An 18,234-nucleotide genomic window follows, 5' to 3' on the forward strand; every position below is an offset into this window, starting at 1 on the left:
AAAACTCCAAATGCCTTCTGCCATAAGCCTGGAGTCCCAAGAACAGCTGGAAGAGAACAGTGCTCTCTGTTCCCGTGTATGAGCCCCAACCCTCTGACCCAGGCAGAGTCAGCGGACAGAAACAGCGCAGAAAATGCTTCTCTCTTGAGCCTGCATTTAGGATCTGTCATCTGTCAGGCCACACACTGTGGCCTCCTTCCAGCAAAGGGCAGAGCACAGGGCCAGCTGCTGCCTGTCAGTCAGCTGGGGACAGCTGACAGTCGTTCAGAAGAGCCCGGACCCTGAGCACAGCCCTCTCATGGAGACTGACTGGCTACATGGATAAAACCGAAGGCCCACTTTGGTGCTGCTGTAAAGGACAACTTAGGGCTTGAAGAACAAGGTCAGCAAGCCAAATCTACTCCCAGTCTTGGTCTTATGTTTTTGAACTTCCTTCAATTTCCTTCGTTAAGCACTAAAATAGAGAAACAGAGAAAGGACAAATATGAGAGAAGAGAGGCAGCTCTAGAAAAAGAACATTCGATCTCATCCCTTGACCGCCTCATTCCTTCACCTGTTCTCATGTTCCTACCTCCGAAATCACTCATAGATAAAGTACTATTCACTATGCAACTGTCTTCCTGCTGCAAGCCCACCAGACTCCCAAGATACAGAAATGCTTTATCTATTTAAACTTTGATAAATGAAGAACATACAAGCAGTATCTCACCATACCTAAAAGCTTATTTTGCTCTCAAACACGTGTGATACAAGAGAGTGATTTCAATATTTCAAATTTTTTACAATAGTGACATTAAAAAAGAAAACTCTTCATACTAAAGAGTACTCCAATACCCTTATACTTTTGAAAGAGATCTTGAAGGTGCATCTATCTACAGGTTAGGATCTGTCTCTCCCCCTCTTCCTCAGCAGGATGGAATCTATCATAAACAAGAAGCATCCATAGGAAACACTGCAGTGCAAAACAGCAGTGATACATCCTCCTTCCGGGAAAATCATCTACCTGAGAGCCCCATCCCTGACCCATCTCTGTTTGTACCCACAGTCCTATCTCCTTTTTACCTCCATTGATTATATTTGCATGTATTATTCTGCACAAACACCTCACTGGATGGAGGGCAAAGCCACTGCTGGACATAGGAAATGAGGAAGACCACAGCCTGTCCCCAGCTGAAAGGATGACTCTCACAGCTCTGAGAAGGTGAAGCAGAAAACAGAGCAGCACAGCATCAAGGCAAAGACACAAAGGCACACATTTCATGCAGGTATACTGGTCTCCAAGAGTTCTGCCAATTGCCTGTATACATGTGCTCTGGCTACAGCTGTTCAAACCTGAGAGTGCCATCAGTGCAGCAGAACACCACCCCGACACCTGCTGCCACAGCCCTTCACTGCTGTCCACGGACAGCTTCCTAAGCAGTGTTTGGCTTGCCTGCTGTCCTCCTTGCCTGAACTTCCTCTCACATCAGAGCTCTGTCTCTGTCCTCTTTGGCATCCTTAAGTGAACTTCTGTCTGACAGTGTCGGTTTCTCGGCTGTTTTGATGACCTGGAAAGGCCCGGGGTGGCCTTGGACAGCCCGCGCTTCAAAGGACAAGAAGAGGCTTCAGGTTTTTTCTCGGTCTCGGTGTTTATTAGTTGTTTATCTAAAAGATTTTCTCTCAGCCCAACAGAGGTCTGCACAGCAAACCAGCCATGAGCACACTGCGAGCCCCTGGGGCAGTCACCTATCTTTACATTCAAAATTACGTATACAATATTTATCAATTTTCCCCAATACCTTTTACCCTTATTAACCAGTGCACTTTTAGTAGTAACCAATCCCAAAGTGCCCACATCACCACAGAAGATGGAGGCCAAGAAGAAGAACAGGACACGCCCCAATTCCTCCATCTTACTTCTTTAGACCCCCCTGTACAGAAATCCTAAACCCTGTGTCTTACACTCTAATTAACTTATCCCTTCACCATTTACCCCAGTGAAATCCTCCCATCCTCATACAGGTGTTGTCTCCCTTGTAGGATCAAAGTCCAGCCACCAGACGCTTCTGGCGACATTCCAGGACTCCCGAGGCCCCCAAGGGTGGTCTCGGTCACTCTGCACATCAGTCCTGAGGTGCTGAGATCCCACATGACAGCAGTAATGAGACAACATTAAGGCAGTGTTTTTCTATGTTCTTCTACTGTGAAGTTGTTTCTCAGGGGATGTGCATCACAGCAGTCAAAACACAGGAGAAAAAAGGAGTCCTGTCTGGACATATCAGTAAGAGGAAAATAACCTGGAGAACTTACAGGTGAAAGAAAAAGAAAGTGTCAAGAAAAGTAAAGCAAGAACACCCACAAGAGGCCTCAGAAAGACTGAGCAGAGAGCCAGGAGTTGCTGCATTGCAGCTGAGTGCTGAGCTGCACCTACAGCAATCTCCTGTCCTGACAGACTCCATCCACCTCAGCACCACACAGGCGGCTCTTATGGTCACCAGCTCTGTTAACAGAGACACTAACAGATTCTGAGAATAACCACCACCACCAAGTATATAAAAAGCATATTTCTTAACTAAAAAGACCCTCCAAGGAAAATGGAGAGAGATTGTTTAAAAGGGCCCAGAATGATAGAACAAGAGAGAAGGGCTTCATACTGACAGACAGTAGGTTTAGATTAGAAGAAAATTCTTTACTTATGAGGGTCATGAGGCCCAGGTTGTGGCTGCCCCATCCCTGGAAGTGTTCAAAGCCAGGCTGGATGGAGCTTGGAGCAATCTGGTCTAGCAGAAGGTGTCCCTGCCCATGGCAGAGGGGTGGGACAAGAAGATCTTTAAGGTCCCTTCTAATCCAAATAATTCTATGACTTCTATAGGGCATAAACATAAGCAAGAGGAGATATCTGATGCTGTCTAGAAGTAAAAATGAGTAACTAGAAGTACATGGAACCCTTAAGAAATTTAGACTAGATTGATACAGTGTGATGGCAACAAGTTTCTGACTGCACAATGGTTTCCCAACTGGACGTGTTGTTTCAAAATGGGCTCTTAAAAGTGCAACAAATAAAACTGGTATAAAGCTTCTCTCCTCCCTAAAAATATAGATGTTACTTCATGAGTTCCCCGTTTTAATGTCTATGCATCTTTCAGAGGTTTAGTAAGCTGAAACATCAGTATCACAGTTCTTGCTTCCTACCATATTCACCTTCCTCCATTTCCCAAAAGCTCTCGGTATGCAAGTCCAAGTGTTCCAGGTACCACACACTTTAATATAATATTCACAACAATCCAGAAGTCTTTAACCAGGAAAACATTCCATTTACAGAACTGTGAATTGGAACATGAGATTAAGTTCAGTTCTATTTCATGTATGTCTGTTCACCGTTCAGAATGATCTGCCACCAAGTTCAAGTGGTGCACTTGGATGCAACCAAAAGAAAAAACCCAAGAAAATCTTTGGAATTGAAACAAATAAACCTTACAAACCAGCTTTGAGTTCCACCACTCATCTCATCATACCACTGCTGTGAACTAATGTATAGAAGGGATTTTGTGTGAAGAGCTACCAGAATGTGCCTCTTGAAAAGTACGGCTTTGGGAGGGAGAGGAACAACAGACATCTGCAGCACCATGACTGGCTTGTAGAAAGAAGAAGCTGGTCAAGAGCTTGTTGTCTCTTCCCTTACAATTATCAAACAACAGTTGGCAGGATCAGATAATTCCTTATGCAAGATAAGCTGAAAAAAATTCTGACACAAAACACTGACTGCTAGAAGCTTAGTAGGGTTCAGGAAGATGGCACTAGACTAACATCCATAAATAAAATCCACATAGAGGCACTACACAGAGGGCAGCTCTGGGTCAAAAAGCTCCCAAGCTCCAAATCAGAGTATTCATATGAAGGATCACCAAGGTTTTGCCTTGTTCCTGCACTTCCATGCTGCCTTTCACTGCCCCCGTTCTACGCGCGACAATGAACTAAACGATCATCTGGCTATTTTCATAGTCCTACAGTATTTTATTTTTTTTAGAAAGAGAAGAGCAATTCAAACATCTCACAGATCCACTGTATCCACACACCTACATTGTTTAACAAGCCCATATTGCACAAAATCACATTTATCTCAATTAAAGCCTTGACTAGCATTAATGATTTTATTCTCTTCGTTATGCATCAACATTTTTCTACTTGAAAGTCTGAAATCAGTCCATGGCTAGAAAAGGACAAACCTTTAATCTATACCAGCAGCTTGCTCACATAGTTGAGCGTTGTACAAGGTTGTCACTCTAGCTGTCCCCTGCAATTACCTTCCCAATCAAACTCCTTGATTTCTTCAGGCTGCCCTACTCGCCCCAAGTACCTCCTTGTTTGCCACAGCGGGGAACATGCGCTCAGCAAAGCAGTGCCTCCATTCCAGACCCCGTTCCCTGAGGATGCCCTTGCAGAGAGAAGCATGCAGGGAGCTCTGTGGTAGAAAGTGGAACAAACTGTCCAAAACAAACAGTTCATGAGGCTCTTTTCTAGCCATGCCAGTGTTAGCTGGCCATAATCTCTGCACCTCAGTATTGCCAGTAGTGATCTCTACAACCCTGTGACTGAGTGAGAGGAACAGTTTCTGTTTTAAAACTAAAACAGAAAACTAAACACACAAACTAAAAACACCTTTCAGTTTTGGGAAAATATCTTTAGTTTTTCCCCTCCCAATAACATCCCATAATTTTTATAATATACTGAAATATGAGTCCTTGAGGTCATGCAGTTCTTCCTCCTCTCGAAGAAGTACTATGAGTATCTCCATCATCTTTAATAGACGTTTACTTCTTTAACCAGTACCCAAAAGCCTCCAATGACAAAGATTTTTACAATTTACATAATCAGTCTCTATACTTAGAGATTATAAATAAAACCAAAAATACCCCTATTCCCTCACTGAAGCCTTCAGAGGTGTCCCACTACTACTGCCCTCTGAGTTTCCAGTATTTTGGCTTTTTAGTCATACAGATTGCAAAACCAGAAAAACATTATTGTAAGTATATGCCACGGATTTACAATTGCTTCTGCATTATTCCCTGCCCCACCTTCCAATCAGGCTAACAGCTGATGTGATTTCTTATTAGTTAGACACTAGGCAGCTCACAGGACATCCAAGCCTTTCTCCTGAAGAGTGACATTTCATTTAAATCCACCCTAGGAGATGTATCAGGAGATGCAAAACTCATATATGAAACTCATTGTTTACCCCTTTTCCCCAATCACTGATAAATGTGTTATAGATCCACCATAGCCATCAGACCTGTTGTTTAGTCTGTTCTAACACTGACGAGTTATCATATATATTAAATATTTGTTTATATGATGGCATGGTCTGACACTTCTTTCACAGCTGTAAATGCCATTTCATATGAGAGAGTTTATGTATTCACCATAAAATCCTAAGACCAAATTTGAGAAGTAGATAGCCAAACAAAAAGAGGACTGAGGATAAGGAAAGCAGTCACATCAGCGATATACAGGTTTGTATGAATTAGCAATCTCGGAGTGGAACTAATATTAAACTGTAGAGATTAGCAGGAACTATGAAATAACACCTATTAGCAGAAAATAAATATGGATAAGGACTTATATTGCCACAGAGAGCTTCCTAAGCACAGCAGAGAGGACGAAGACCAAAATCACTATGGGAGAAGGTGATTTGAACTGACAGCAAGTACATTGTAAATACAGCTATGACTCCAGAGTTAAGAAAGGCACATAGACCTTTATAGGGGTATCTGGTGGATAAAAGGCAAGAAGATTGGCTTTGGAAGGAAGATAAAGTGGGAACAGGAAAAGGACACAGCAGCAGATGAAAAAGGTCAGAACAACGGGAGAAGAAAATGAACCTCTCAGCAGGTTCCTGTGTGCAGATGACACAACCAAGGTCACCAGCACAAGGCACCAAGCAAAGGCTCCTCCAATCCAGTCACAAGAAGACAGATGTCTGGACAAGAGGTTTGACAAGACCAGCACGACGGACCTTCTCAAGACTAAACAGGCAGATACCTGTTTGAGTAAGAAAAAGATAAAACAGAAAGAAACAAATAAAAAAGCAGGGGAGGGAGACACAAGCAGGAACCATTTAAGGGATCCAGCCAGCAATGAGGCCTATGGTAGGGACTAGAGGATAGAGGAAACTGAGGAAAGTAATGACCTGCAGCAAGACTAGTAACTCGTTCAACAAAATATAAAGCAACAGCTGGACAGCTAGAGAAATGTCAAAAAGACTGCCTGAAATGTATTACTGGAGAGCAGAGAATGCATTGATAAAAAGATAATAAACATAAATGTGGTGACTAAAGCCATATTTGTCCATACAAATGGTAGAAAAACAGAGGAACAACAAAAAAGCACTAAGTACAGCATGAAGCTTTTGGGGGGGGGGGGGGGGGGGGGGAATTCTTCCCACAAAAATGATGTGCAAGACGCTGATGAACCTGAACAGGAGTAAAAGCATACTAAAAATAAATAACTGAAAGAGATTTAACCTTTCTAAAAGCCCAACTGCTAGCCAGAGGTGTAACAAACTATCAAGGTCTCAAGAAGGAGAGAATGAAGCATCCCACTTGAGACTTTAAACCTTTGATTCATTCACCTTTCAGGGGGATCCCTTCTGCCTGGAACAAATGAGGAAGAAGTCATCACCTAAGCTGGCAATATGGAAAAGCACAAAAGCAGAATCAGGTGCAAAAGAGCAAAGGACAAAGTGACCTTAGCCAAGGAACATATGTTTCCAGAAAGATCAAGTGAATCCAAGAGCAAAGTGCCCATAAGAAATACTGCAGAATTATTCTGTTAATTTAAGTGTCAACAAAGAAAAAAAGATTTCTCACAACATTCTACCTCTGTTTGCTTCTCCTCATTTTTTGAGGGGGGAGAGAAAATAATTTTCAATAACCAAATTAAATAATGTTATCATAGAATAAAAAAAATAGGCATTTGGAGAAGAGATTGGTCCCTGAAATTAGAGCAGATTCTGACTCCAAGAAATTCCACTAAAGTCTGCTATGCAACTTGATTTTTCAATTAATTAATTCAGGTGTTGACACACTTTGGGTAGTAATAAAACAGAGGAGCCAGCGCTAGGCAAACTCAAGGTAATGGCTGGCATGGCATGGCACATTCTCTTATTTGGCAGGATACAGGGCCTGGAGAGATAAAATGAAATTATAGCTTTTTTCATCTTTTTAAAGTAATGGAAGAGTGACTACCCCAACTGAACCTGAGATGAGGAAAAAACTAAAGGAAAGAACAAACCAGGCACCAAAGCAGAACTAAAGGAGATAATAATGAAGGAAAGGAGAGGGTGATACAAGAGGGGCTCAGGCACCAGGACAACAGCCAAGAAGCCCCAGCCTCAGCAACAAGAAGCAGGAAGAGATATACAGATATCCAGCCTAATGCATACATTCAAGTAAGATGCCACTAGCAACAAAACTCCCAGGGCAGAAAAAACAGACATCTTTTGCTGGCATCCAAATAAGTAATGGAAATGAGTTCTGCTATATTCATTCCAGTATAAATTAAAATTTTCCCAGGCTTAAGAGCCCTGCATGCTGCTTTCACACAAAGGCCAGCTAGATGTGGAATGAGCAAATTCCCATAACTATTTTTGCCACTCTTCTCGATACTAAGGAGGAGCACTGGTGTGCAAATGCCAAGGGAAACTTTAGAAAAGGCAAAATCATCCCATATGCCACCCTCCCAACTTGCTCCTGGTTCTGCTCAGATCCAGCCATCACAATCCAGACCACCTTGACAAACCCACAACTAAACCACTGCTACCACCTGCACAGCTGCTCTCCGCCACCCCGAGCAGCCGCCAATCCCGCCCAGCCTGCGCCTGCTCACTGGCACGGCACCACAGCTCCTCTGCACAGCTCCCACCACTGCACAAGGCCACCTCAGAGTCCCCGGCCCTGCCACACCCACCACATCCAGGATCCAAAGGACACACACAAGAGCCTACACATCTGGAGTAAGCCTGAATCGAGGAGACAACTCAATAGCCTGCCTGGAGCCCCACAGGTTTCTATGACCTCTGTACAAGAGCCCCCACCTGATGTCTTCAAAAAGGTGTCACAGGAGATGCCAGGATCCTCAAGAAAGAAGGACTTGGGAATATCAGCATCCAAATAATATTACATTCCTTTGGGCTCTTTAACAGCCTTATTTCTGTTCAATGTGTATCAATGCTAGAGATCCAAATGTTATAAATGGTGACTGCTCTCAGACACTAGAGTCATTTAAAGAACGTTTCCAATGGCAGCAAAACAGGGTGAGCATTTCCCCTTAAATGGAGATCGAAGACCTGATTCTTAAACAAAAGCTGGAACATTTTTAAAGACCTGAAGGATTGCTTTAAGCATAGCACCCTGAAATTCTCTCGTGGGTAAGTTTCCATAGACTGTTACAGACCTGCAGAGCTAATCTCTTCAAGCCCCTGAAAGTCACCTGTTAAGTAGCCAGAGGATACAAACGAGCCAAGACTGGAGACAAGAACCAGAGGCAGCACCCCAAAGCTTCATCAGGCTCTCATCAGAATTGTTTTCCAAAACACAAGTTTGATTACAGAACAAAGTGTCCTACAAGCCCATATGGGTTAGATCCAGTGCAGATTCTGCACCATGATCAGGCTGAAAAGCATGCTATTCACCATTCATGGAGAATCACAGCAAAAAGCACAGCACACATCCCCCCAGACACAAGCCTGTATTAACAATGAATCAGTGCAGAGGCTGGGGGTTCTACAGACCCCAGTGTTCTCCTGGTGAGGCAGCTACCAGCGCCCCAGGAGCACACTGCAGGAGCTGATCCAGCCCAGCACAGAACCTCCAGTTTCCACTCATCCCTCTATTCAGAGCCAGCCAGCTCACTAACTTTCCCGACTCACCACCCCATGGACCAGAAACTCAAAAAGTTTGCTTTTCGTAGCTTTGCGAGCCCCTCCTGTAACTTCATCTGTAGCCATCAGGGTCTGCTCAGCCTCTCTCACTCTCTCTCTTCCTCTTTCTTTCCCTTTTCTGCCTTTTTCTCCAACTCTCCCCTCTGAGTCCTGCTGGGCTCTCACACTTCTAATAGCACGGAGTGGGGAGGGGGCCCCTTCAGGGCCTTCCTGACGGCCCACTCGCGCTCAGCCTCAGCTGCTGCATTCCTCCACTGATAAGCCAGAAATAGTTTGTGCTGCCGGGCTCTGTCTGTTTACTCTGCAGGGACAGAAAATCCAGCTTTTTAAACCTCTCTGTCCAAACAGCAGAGATAAGCAGGAGGCAAATTGAAAAACACGTCTCAGTTTTCCCTGGTAGTGCTGCAGCCTCTCCTCCTCTGCATCAGGGATGGGAAATTCTGGGGCAAGGGGAAGGGGGAGGGGGCAACTTCAGCAGTGACACAGAGCTCAGCACCTCGCAGGGCTGTTTTCCCATTAGAAAATGCATCAGGCGAGCAGTGGTTTTCCCTTGCTCCCACTGCTCCTCCTGCACTGCATTTCCAGGCCCTTTCCCCAGGGACCTGGCAGGCAGCACACAGAAACATTCGCTGGCAGCATTTCCAGCATGAGAGACGAGAGCTAACCCCTCTGGACAAGAGAGAAGCAGCGGGAGGCCGGAGCTGGGAACAGGGAGGGACAACATGTGGAAGCGAGGGGAAAGCAAGCGTGTGAGATCAGCAGAAGGGGGTGGGGGGGCAGCATGGCGGCGCAGCTCCCACGGCTTGTTTCCAACCCCCACTCCCGCCACCTCTCCCCAGTGACCACGCTCGGGATGTTCCAGAGACCCCAGGCTGACTGACAGACGCAGACAAATTATTAACACCGCAGCTGCTGTAAGACATCAGCAGTTCACTGCTTGTCACAAAAAGCCCTGCACGACAGCGTGTAACATCTCAGGACACTGCTGGGAACGCGAAGCCCAAGGGGGAAGGGAGAAGAGAGCAGCAGCCCAGCCCCTGGCGACGCTGGCAGCACGGCGGCCATTCCACGAGCAGAGGCGGCTGCTCCATGATGGCCGAGCCCGCAGCGAGGGCCCGGGGCAGCGATCTGCTTCCCGCAGCTCACAGGGCCCATCTTCCCTGCTCTCCCTCAACACAGCAATAGGCGAGATGTTGCCAGGTTACAAGAGGGGTTTATTCTATTCCTCTGCTTGAAATTCTTGTCTAGGGGCTGTGAATTTTCTGGCAGGACTGCAAACAACAGGATCAGATCAGAAACAAAATTATTCTGCCCTCATCCAACAATAAAAACAAGCACAGAAAAGACACTACATTGACTAGCAGCGAAGGGCAAGCCATGAAGGTCACATGGCCTTCTTGAACATGGGGGTGATGACAGTGACCTCCATTGATTTTTAGGGTCACCCCAATCTTAAGTGCTAGCATGTGGCAACAGCCTGAGGAATCACCGAAACTCAAGGAGGGTGAGTGTGATTATCAGCTCCCCCTCTCAGCCTCTCAGAAGGAATATGCCAAACAAATCAACATAGCCTTGCCTTGTTTTGTGCTGGAAAAATTCCCTAAGTTCTAGCTGAACTAAAGGCACATATAATCTGGAACCATCTGCTGCATGTCTGGTGGACATGGTCATGTCAGGTTAACTTGATCTGGAGGGCCTTTTCCAATCTAAACGACTCTAAATTCTACATGCCAGTTTGTCTAGCAAGGCAGCACGTAGCTGGTATCTGCCATGTTTTAGACCTCAGACTCACACAGGAATGCTGGGTCCCATCATGTGAGCCCCTTCCCTGCTGCCGGCAGTCACCGTGCACTTTCCTCAAAGTCTGCACTAGCTGTGGGTGCCGCACTGGCCGGCGGTCTCAGCAGTCCCGACCGTGGAGGGCACCGGCCCCGGCCCGTGCGGCTGTTTCCCCCCTGGCGGGGAGCCATGTGAGCCCCCGCCGCGTGAAACGGCACCAAGGCCGGGCGGCAGGGCTCCTCCAGCAGCCGCCCTTACGGGCCCAGCGCGGGCAGGGGCGGCGGCGGCTCCAGGCTGCGGCGCGGCGCGCGGTCCCCCCTCGCGTCCCCCCGCGCTCCGTCGCCAGCACCATCGGCACCGAATGGCAACGGCGCGCCCGGCACGGGCAGGGCGTGCGCCTGCCACGGTCCCGGCCCCGCCACGGGCGGGCGAGGACCGGCCCGGGCCAATCCGCCGGCCCGGGGTCCGGCCGGGCCGGGCCGGTGGAGCAGAACCGCGGCGGGCGCAGCGCGGCCCCGGGCGCGGCGCGCGCATGCCCGGCGCGGCCCCGTGAAGGTCAGCGCGGGCCGGCGGGGACGCGCGGGCGGGGGCGCTTTAACCCCTCCCGCGCCGCGCCCGCACCGGCACCGCCCGCGGCCCGACGAGCGGCACCGGCTGTTCGCGGGCCGGGCCGCAGCCCCGGCCCTTTGTCCCCCGGCCGGAGCATGCGCTCGGCTGCGCAGGTCAGGGGTTTCCTATTTTTCCCCTTAGCTGCAGATACGGCTTGGAACCGCAGCCGCCCCGAGCTCCATCCATAGCCACCGAGTCCCTTCTGGAGCAGGAGGACATTTGCTATGAAGTGCTAGTAATTTACGCTGAAAACAATACCATATATATTGTAATCTATCTGGATGTTCTTAACAGGCATCCAAAACCAGGTTTCCTTGAACATCAAATTCCAAGGCCAGCCACTTGAAAATTAAGGAATGACAGCCTCGCTTCAGCCGTTGACTGAGTAAATGTAAAAAAAAATATTTTAAAATCCTGTAATAATAAAAACTCAGCTCTTAGCATGATGGTAGTTCTCCAAGCACTTAAAAAAAATCAGTACATGCAGCTTTTATGTTCTGAAAATGGAAAATAGGTACAAATTAATGGAAGTGACTTGCCCAACATTACCTAGCTGAGAATGAAACCCATTTCCTGTGATTCTTCAACCCTTCACAATAGTGTCCAGGAAAACTACTGTGTGAGGCATTTGCACAAAAGGGTGAAGGTTACCATGCCAGAATGTAATTTCCCATATTAAGAGAAACAGCATATAACTTCATTTTAAATTGTTTAGTTTTCTATTTTTCCAACTTTTTTTCCTCCATAAAAGTGTAGAAAATAGTTGTCAATGTTCTTTTTAAAAAGTGACTGATTTAACCCAAGTGATCCCCAACTGCTGCAGGTATCCTGGCAGCTTCCAGCCATCTCTGACCTGGAACATCTCTGTGCCACGGGGCTCTGGGCAAGGCTCACGTTCCTCCACTCATTCTTGAAGGCTGAGCACACGCTGGGGCCTCATTCATGCTCACTTTCAGCTCGCTTCATGTCCCATTCCCAGACCACTTCATTTCAGAGAAAGGCTGATCTCCTTGCCTGGTACTTCCTGGGGCACTGGGAGCCCACTTGGTGTGTGTGGTTTTGGTTTAACTTCTGCTATTCAGGGCTTTTCAGGCTGTTAATTAGAAAAGAGATGAACCAAGTTGTTTTAGGGAGATGTGTTTGCTGCCACTTGCCATTTTTTGGTCTGAAGGTAATCATAGAAGTAATGAAGGTGCTGATTGCCTTAAGCAGGTGTGCTTTCCCTCACCCAAGTTTCATTTAAGTCAGCATCACTGTCTTCAATGAAACTTTGAATATTTGCAACAGTTTTGGAATTGATGCAGTGTGGCGTAGAAGACATGCTGGAACCGAAAAATACCCCAAGACAGAGGCTCTGATAATCTAAAGAAATGTCCACTTGTTCCCGAGTTCAGAATTATTCAGTAGTCTCATTAACAATATGGATAATGTACTTAGAGAACAAGCTTATTCAATTTCCTAGAAACATACAGTTTGGAGAGGTTACAAGTTTGCTACAAGAGATTATCAAATTTAAAGTCCTGAGGACCTGGAGATATGTCCTGTTTTTTTCAAACCACAATTCAATCAGAAACAGTGCAGGGTTCCACATAAGGATATAAATCAGCAATTATCTAAACAGGAGATGGAGAACTGGCTGAAGAGACTTTTTTTTTCAGAAAAAACATCTGGGGATATGATAGATCGTGAGCTGAATGTGAGTTAACAGTACTACCCTGTCACAAAATAAACAGATAAATCCCAGGAGATCAGGAGACTGCAGGAATGCTGCCCCACTGCTCTCATCCCCTTGGTGGCAGCACAGGCACTGACAACAGTACTCTAGATTCTTCATTTTTCCTCATTCCATCTCTCCTCCTTCTCCCCATCCCCTCAGCTCTCCAGACCACAAGCTGTTCCAGCTCAACATTTCCTTAAGGTTGAAAAATTAAATTTTGCCAAAATTGCTGAGGAACTCTTCCAAAGCAATTCTGTCGTGGTATGAACTGTCAGTGTCTCATCCAGACCATCTCATTTGCTGTCAGGGGCTCTGTGCATCAGAGGAAATGTGGGAGAAACCAGGAAGGTTAAGGAAGGTCAGTAAATGTGACAAGAACTGTAGGGTCCAAATAAGATAAAGAGAAAAACAACAGTCATCAGGTGGCCAAAAGGCTGCTGCAAATACAGGGAAGAGCTGCTCCTCATACACAGAGTACAGGAAATAACAGCTTGAATTTCTCCCAGGAGGATTATGTTCGATATTAAGGAGAAGCACAGCAGTGACAGCAGATGTTCTGAGAGAGCTTGTCCAGCAAGGATGGGACTCCTCATCGCCAACGGTCTTTCAAGAACAGGTGCTAGAGAAGCATCTATCCAGAGTGATGTAGGTGGTGTGGATTCTGACTGCAGACAGGACACAGCACCAGCTGACTGCCAGAGATTCCTTTTGCCTTATTTCCATACACAAACTGAAATTCTGTAACACAGAGGTTCCTTTCTCTGTTAGGCCTTTCCAGTACTTGTTTCTAAAATCTGTCAGGGAGGCAGGGAGGGAGGCAGGAAGGAAGGAAATAAGACAAAGAGAAGTGTTTGCCTCTGAAAGTTCCAAACATCATTGTGAAGAGGTAGAAAGAGAATCTTATTTCATGATTATTTTAAAAGTAATCAAAGGCAACAGCAGGGATGCTAAAAGACAGAGAAATGTATCAAATATATATGTAATATTATAGGATACAAAATAATGAGTCATCAGAATTATCATCAACCATACTAATATTTTAGTCAATTCTGTTTAACCTCATGGTAAGCTGTCTAGTTCTACCACGCCTTTACCTCCACTTTTCCATCATCACCATCCCTCTCTACACTGTGTGCAGCAATAGCTGTGCACAAACATCAAGCATCTGAGCAACCAAAGCACTGCAAGCAGCAGCCACAATCCTCATCCTCTAACCCAGAGCAGAACTGCAGAGTGTGAGAGGTTAGTAGTAAGACTTTGGTCCTCAAAGGAGAAGAGTTGGGAATACAGATTTGAATTTTTCAGAAGTGAATGAAATAGAGGAATTCTTGGTGGGTAATCCTGAGGGAGCAGAGAAAAAGACCTATCAACAACTACCCTCAAACCAACTGCCCCCTAGTTCAGAAAGTGTATCTTCATGATATTTGGTCATCAGAATGATGGCTTTCGGATGTGTTTGGTAAGAGCATCTAGAATATCCATCTGCTGTCACTCACTGACAGAACAGAGCTGAGGGAACCACTGGTTCTTCCCAAAGAGGGTGGTGAGGCCCTGGCACAGGCTGTCCAGAGAAGCTGTACCTGCCCCTAAGAGTGTTCCAGGCCAGGTTGGACAGGGCTTGGAGCAACCTGGTTTACTAGTTGGGCTGGAGAGTCCCTTCCTACTCAAACCATTCTACAATTCTCTGATTCTATGTATAATCAACAGCAACCATGTCACAGCTAACCCTTTCAGATTATCAGCTTATTGCACAACACTTTAAATCTTGGTATTCCTTCAGGATAGCTGCTAAAAATCCAAGTTCTGGAGTTTTGTGAGTATTTTCATTTACTCTTATCAACATTGTCCTTAATGGTCCTTTGTGTCTAATGTTTATGCTTTGAAGCATTCCTACATACCTGTCACATACACTCTTCCTTTTGTCAGACTAAACAAGTGAAACTGTTATTTGCCTTCTTAAAATTCTGTACCCATTTCTCATCATTCCATCTTTCCTGTCTGTTGTTTTATATATCAAGAGTTCTATTATCCTCATGGTGCAAGGATTCCACATCACCAGTTATCCTACCTCCTCGATGTTTCTCGTAGGCAGCTCCTCTCAGCACTGACTGCTCCAGGCCCTTGCAGCAGCCATCTGACTCCAGCTCCCACCAATCCACTCTTTTACAACACTGTTCTTATTTGCTACAGGTGTGGCCTGTTATCACCCGGCCTGCTCCTAACCTTTAGTAACTGGTTCAGCTGCAACTCTTTTAGGGAATAAGATTACATTCTACACCACCTTTATTTACCCATACTGTATCCCCCTAGACCTGTCAGTCCCAGTTAACCTGGCTGGAATGAGGGCAGACAGAACTGTACCTCCAGTGTCCAGGCCACATGCTCGTGTGTCGTCAAGACTTTTCACACAAGCAGAAATCTGTCAAACCTCGCCAGGCTCATGGCTGCCCTCCACAACATCCTAAAAGTGACAGCTCCATGTTCTCTCCAGGTTCTCTGAAGTACCAGGGTGTTTCTCCTTAAGCACTGTCATTGGATCACTTCTGGCACAAAGTGCCTACTCCTGTGACAAGGCCTCAGGCGCATGGCTGTGCACTGAATTGTCACCAGATACCAGCTGGTTCTGTTTGTGTAGTTCACAGTCAGCAGTTCTTCCCACATAACCTGTTCTTTTCTGCTTCAACAATACCCATTTGCATCAGCAGCAAATTTCATTATTACATTGCCTATTTTTATGGACATTAGTGAAAATATTAAATGGCACTAGTCCCTAGAGAAATCCTGAAGAAACTGCAATGTCTTTTGTGTCTTCTTTACTGAGCTCCTTCCCTACTCTGAAGTTCTGCTTTTACCTGTCTTCTGAGTTCCAGCCAAATGTTCAGATCACAGTGTATCAAAGGCTTCACTCAAGTCTGGACACTGATTCCTTTGTGAGGAATCAATCTACTTATCTGAGAAAGAGTAGGCTAGTAAACTTAGGCTGCTTATTCATACCACACATACCCTTCTCATGCTCAGTTATTTTATCTTTCAAAAATAATTCTTGAGCCTTGCATGGACTTAGGATGAAGATAATGCATCTGCCTAGAGTACTCTCGCCCTTCTGCACTGTCAGAAAACCTACAGGATTTCCTATTTGTTTGTCAGGAGTCCATTACAGTTCATTTTGATCAATACTAGCAATGCTAAGAATTATGCCCTATTCTCACTGAAAGTCATTTGAAAAGTGTCTATAGTTTAAGCAAATCAATAGTAAGTAAATAAGGACTGAAGGATGTATTCATAGGCAAAGCTGCTTAAAAATTTGCCTGGAGAAAGGACAGAACTAAAGAAGGAAAACAGAGTAGTCTTGGCATGGACTGTCTCATAAATCCAGGTCCCCCTTCAGCTGAACTGGAAGGACAATTAACAGGGGAATACAATCATGTCAGCCTTAGAACATGATGGAACTGAGAGCGAGCAATAGTGGTGATCATAACAAAAACTGCATTGCCAGACAAGGCAAAATGTCTTTTAAAATTATTTTATTTGGCAGAATAATTACAGCAGTTACAGATTACTCCAAAAAGTCAGAGTTAATCTCAAACAGTACATCATTACAGCAAACAATGGCTTTGGGAAAAAACCAATGGCAGCCAGCGGGAAATGGCAAATGTGTCTTAGAGGCAATGTAGTAAAACATTATATGCCTGAAATTCTTAATAGAAACATAATTTGTATGTAACATTACTGAAAAGTTATAAACAAGTAATAAAAACAAGTGGAAGGAAAATTACTACCATGGACTCTGAGGTGGGTTTTACACACAGATTTTTTTACCTCCTTCAAAGATCTAAAAGAGAGAAGCAAAATATTTGTAGATTAAATTCTCACACAAGAAGATTTTGGAAAAGTTTCACAGCCAATCAGGAGAAAGGATAAAAAACTCAACTCGGCCTAAAATGTTAGACAGGAGATTTAAGCTGGAAAAGATCAAGCTGGTGGAAGATAAATCCTGAGGTGGAAGAACTGTGCTGTGTGTGTAGGGCAGGTAGGATGGTTTGCTAACGCTTTCAGCGCCGACTCACCCAGAACATAAATCCGTGTATGGAATCACAAGACCCTGAGCACAGCAGCTTGTGGCACAGCGACACGATTACAGCCCTTGGGCTCCAGCTGGACAATGGGCTTTGGCTAAGGCTCATCTGAGCAACTGAGCATGGCAGGAGTGGAAGCGGCCTGGCTGCAGCACAGCACAGTGGTTTCTGTGCTCCTGTCCGCCAGCAGAGCACGGGCGCAGCAGGCTGGCAGCTCCCAGCTCCCAGCTCATAGGCACGAGCTGCCTTTGGGCACGGCAGGCTGGCAGCTCCCAGCTCCCAGCTCATAGGCACGAGCTGCCTTTGGGCACGGCAGGCTGGCAGCTCCCAGCTGCCTTTGGGCACAGCAGGCTGGCAGCTCCAAGCTGCCTTTGGGCACGGCAGGCTGGCAGCTCCAAGCTGCCTTTGGGCACGGCAGGCTGGCAGCTCCCAGCTCCCATGCACAAGCTGCCTTTGGGCACGGCAGGCTGGCAGCTCCCAGCTCCCAGCTCCAAGCTGCCTTTGGGCACGGCAGGCTGGCAGCTCCCACCTCCCATGCACAAGCTGCCTTTGGGCACGGCAGGCTGGCAGCTCCCAGCTCCAAGCTGCCTTTGGGCACAGCAGGCTGGCAGCTCCCAGCTCCCAGCTCCAAGCTGCCTTTGGGCACAGCAGGCTGGCAGCTCCCAAATTCCAGCTCAGAGGCACAATCTGCCTTTGGCTGGGGTCACCCAGCGCATGGCAGCTGTCCCCACAGAAAGCACCTCTGAGCCACCAGGCACACGAGTGCTGCCACAAGCTACTTGTTAAATCAGCTTCAAAACGTGCACAAGAGGCTCAGTTGAATCATTCTGGCATTCAGTGCTTTTCAAAACAGAGTTTACTTTGGAGAACTTCCAGGAGAGGGATGTGTTTGTGCAGGGCCATGAACTGTCAGAGGGAGAAGAGCTGAGTGTTGTACTTTGTGTCACATTCTCTGTTACACACCACAGTCCTTCCCATCCTCGGGCTCCCTAGTTTCTGGTGCCTGAGAGTGCAAGGAGATTCAGTTAAGAACAATGTCGTCTCTGACCTTGACAGTCTGCAGATGAAGCCAGCGGATGGAAATAGAAGGAGCACAGTGGAATGGAGAACACCAGTCATCCCGACAGGCATGCCAG

The 18,234-nt window shown here is 46.2% G+C and overlaps 1 protein-coding gene and 1 long non-coding RNA gene across 6 annotated transcripts in view; both read right to left on the reverse strand.

Moving 5' to 3' along the window:
* The window catches only part of SMARCD3 (SWI/SNF related, matrix associated, actin dependent regulator of chromatin, subfamily d, member 3), a 72,104-nt gene that overhangs the window by 38,642 nt on the left and 15,228 nt on the right, over nucleotides 1-18,234 (reverse strand). For 2 of the 5 annotated variants that reach the window (XM_059477432.1, XM_059477401.1), the window contains exon 1: nucleotides 8,906-9,069. The exons of 2 other annotated variants lie outside the window; for them this stretch is intronic. In XM_059477432.1, coding sequence (XP_059333415.1) covers nucleotides 8,906-8,983 — 78 coding nt within the window. In that variant the 5' untranslated portion in view covers nucleotides 8,984-9,069. Of the gene's footprint in view, nucleotides 1-8,892; nucleotides 9,070-18,234 lie in introns of those variants that run through there. One more of the 5 variants, XM_059477422.1, reaches the window with a different exon arrangement.
* Nucleotides 12,006-15,160, reverse strand: LOC132079416 (uncharacterized). The gene is made up of 2 exons (XR_009419407.1): nucleotides 15,091-15,160; nucleotides 12,006-13,816 (listed from the first exon to the last, which is right to left on the reverse strand). It is a non-coding gene; the product is annotated as an uncharacterized LOC132079416 (long non-coding RNA).

Source organism: Ammospiza nelsoni, chromosome 1 (genome assembly GCF_027579445.1).
Source record: "Ammospiza nelsoni isolate bAmmNel1 chromosome 1, bAmmNel1.pri, whole genome shotgun sequence".
Taxonomy (NCBI): domain Eukaryota; kingdom Metazoa; phylum Chordata; class Aves; order Passeriformes; family Passerellidae; genus Ammospiza; species Ammospiza nelsoni.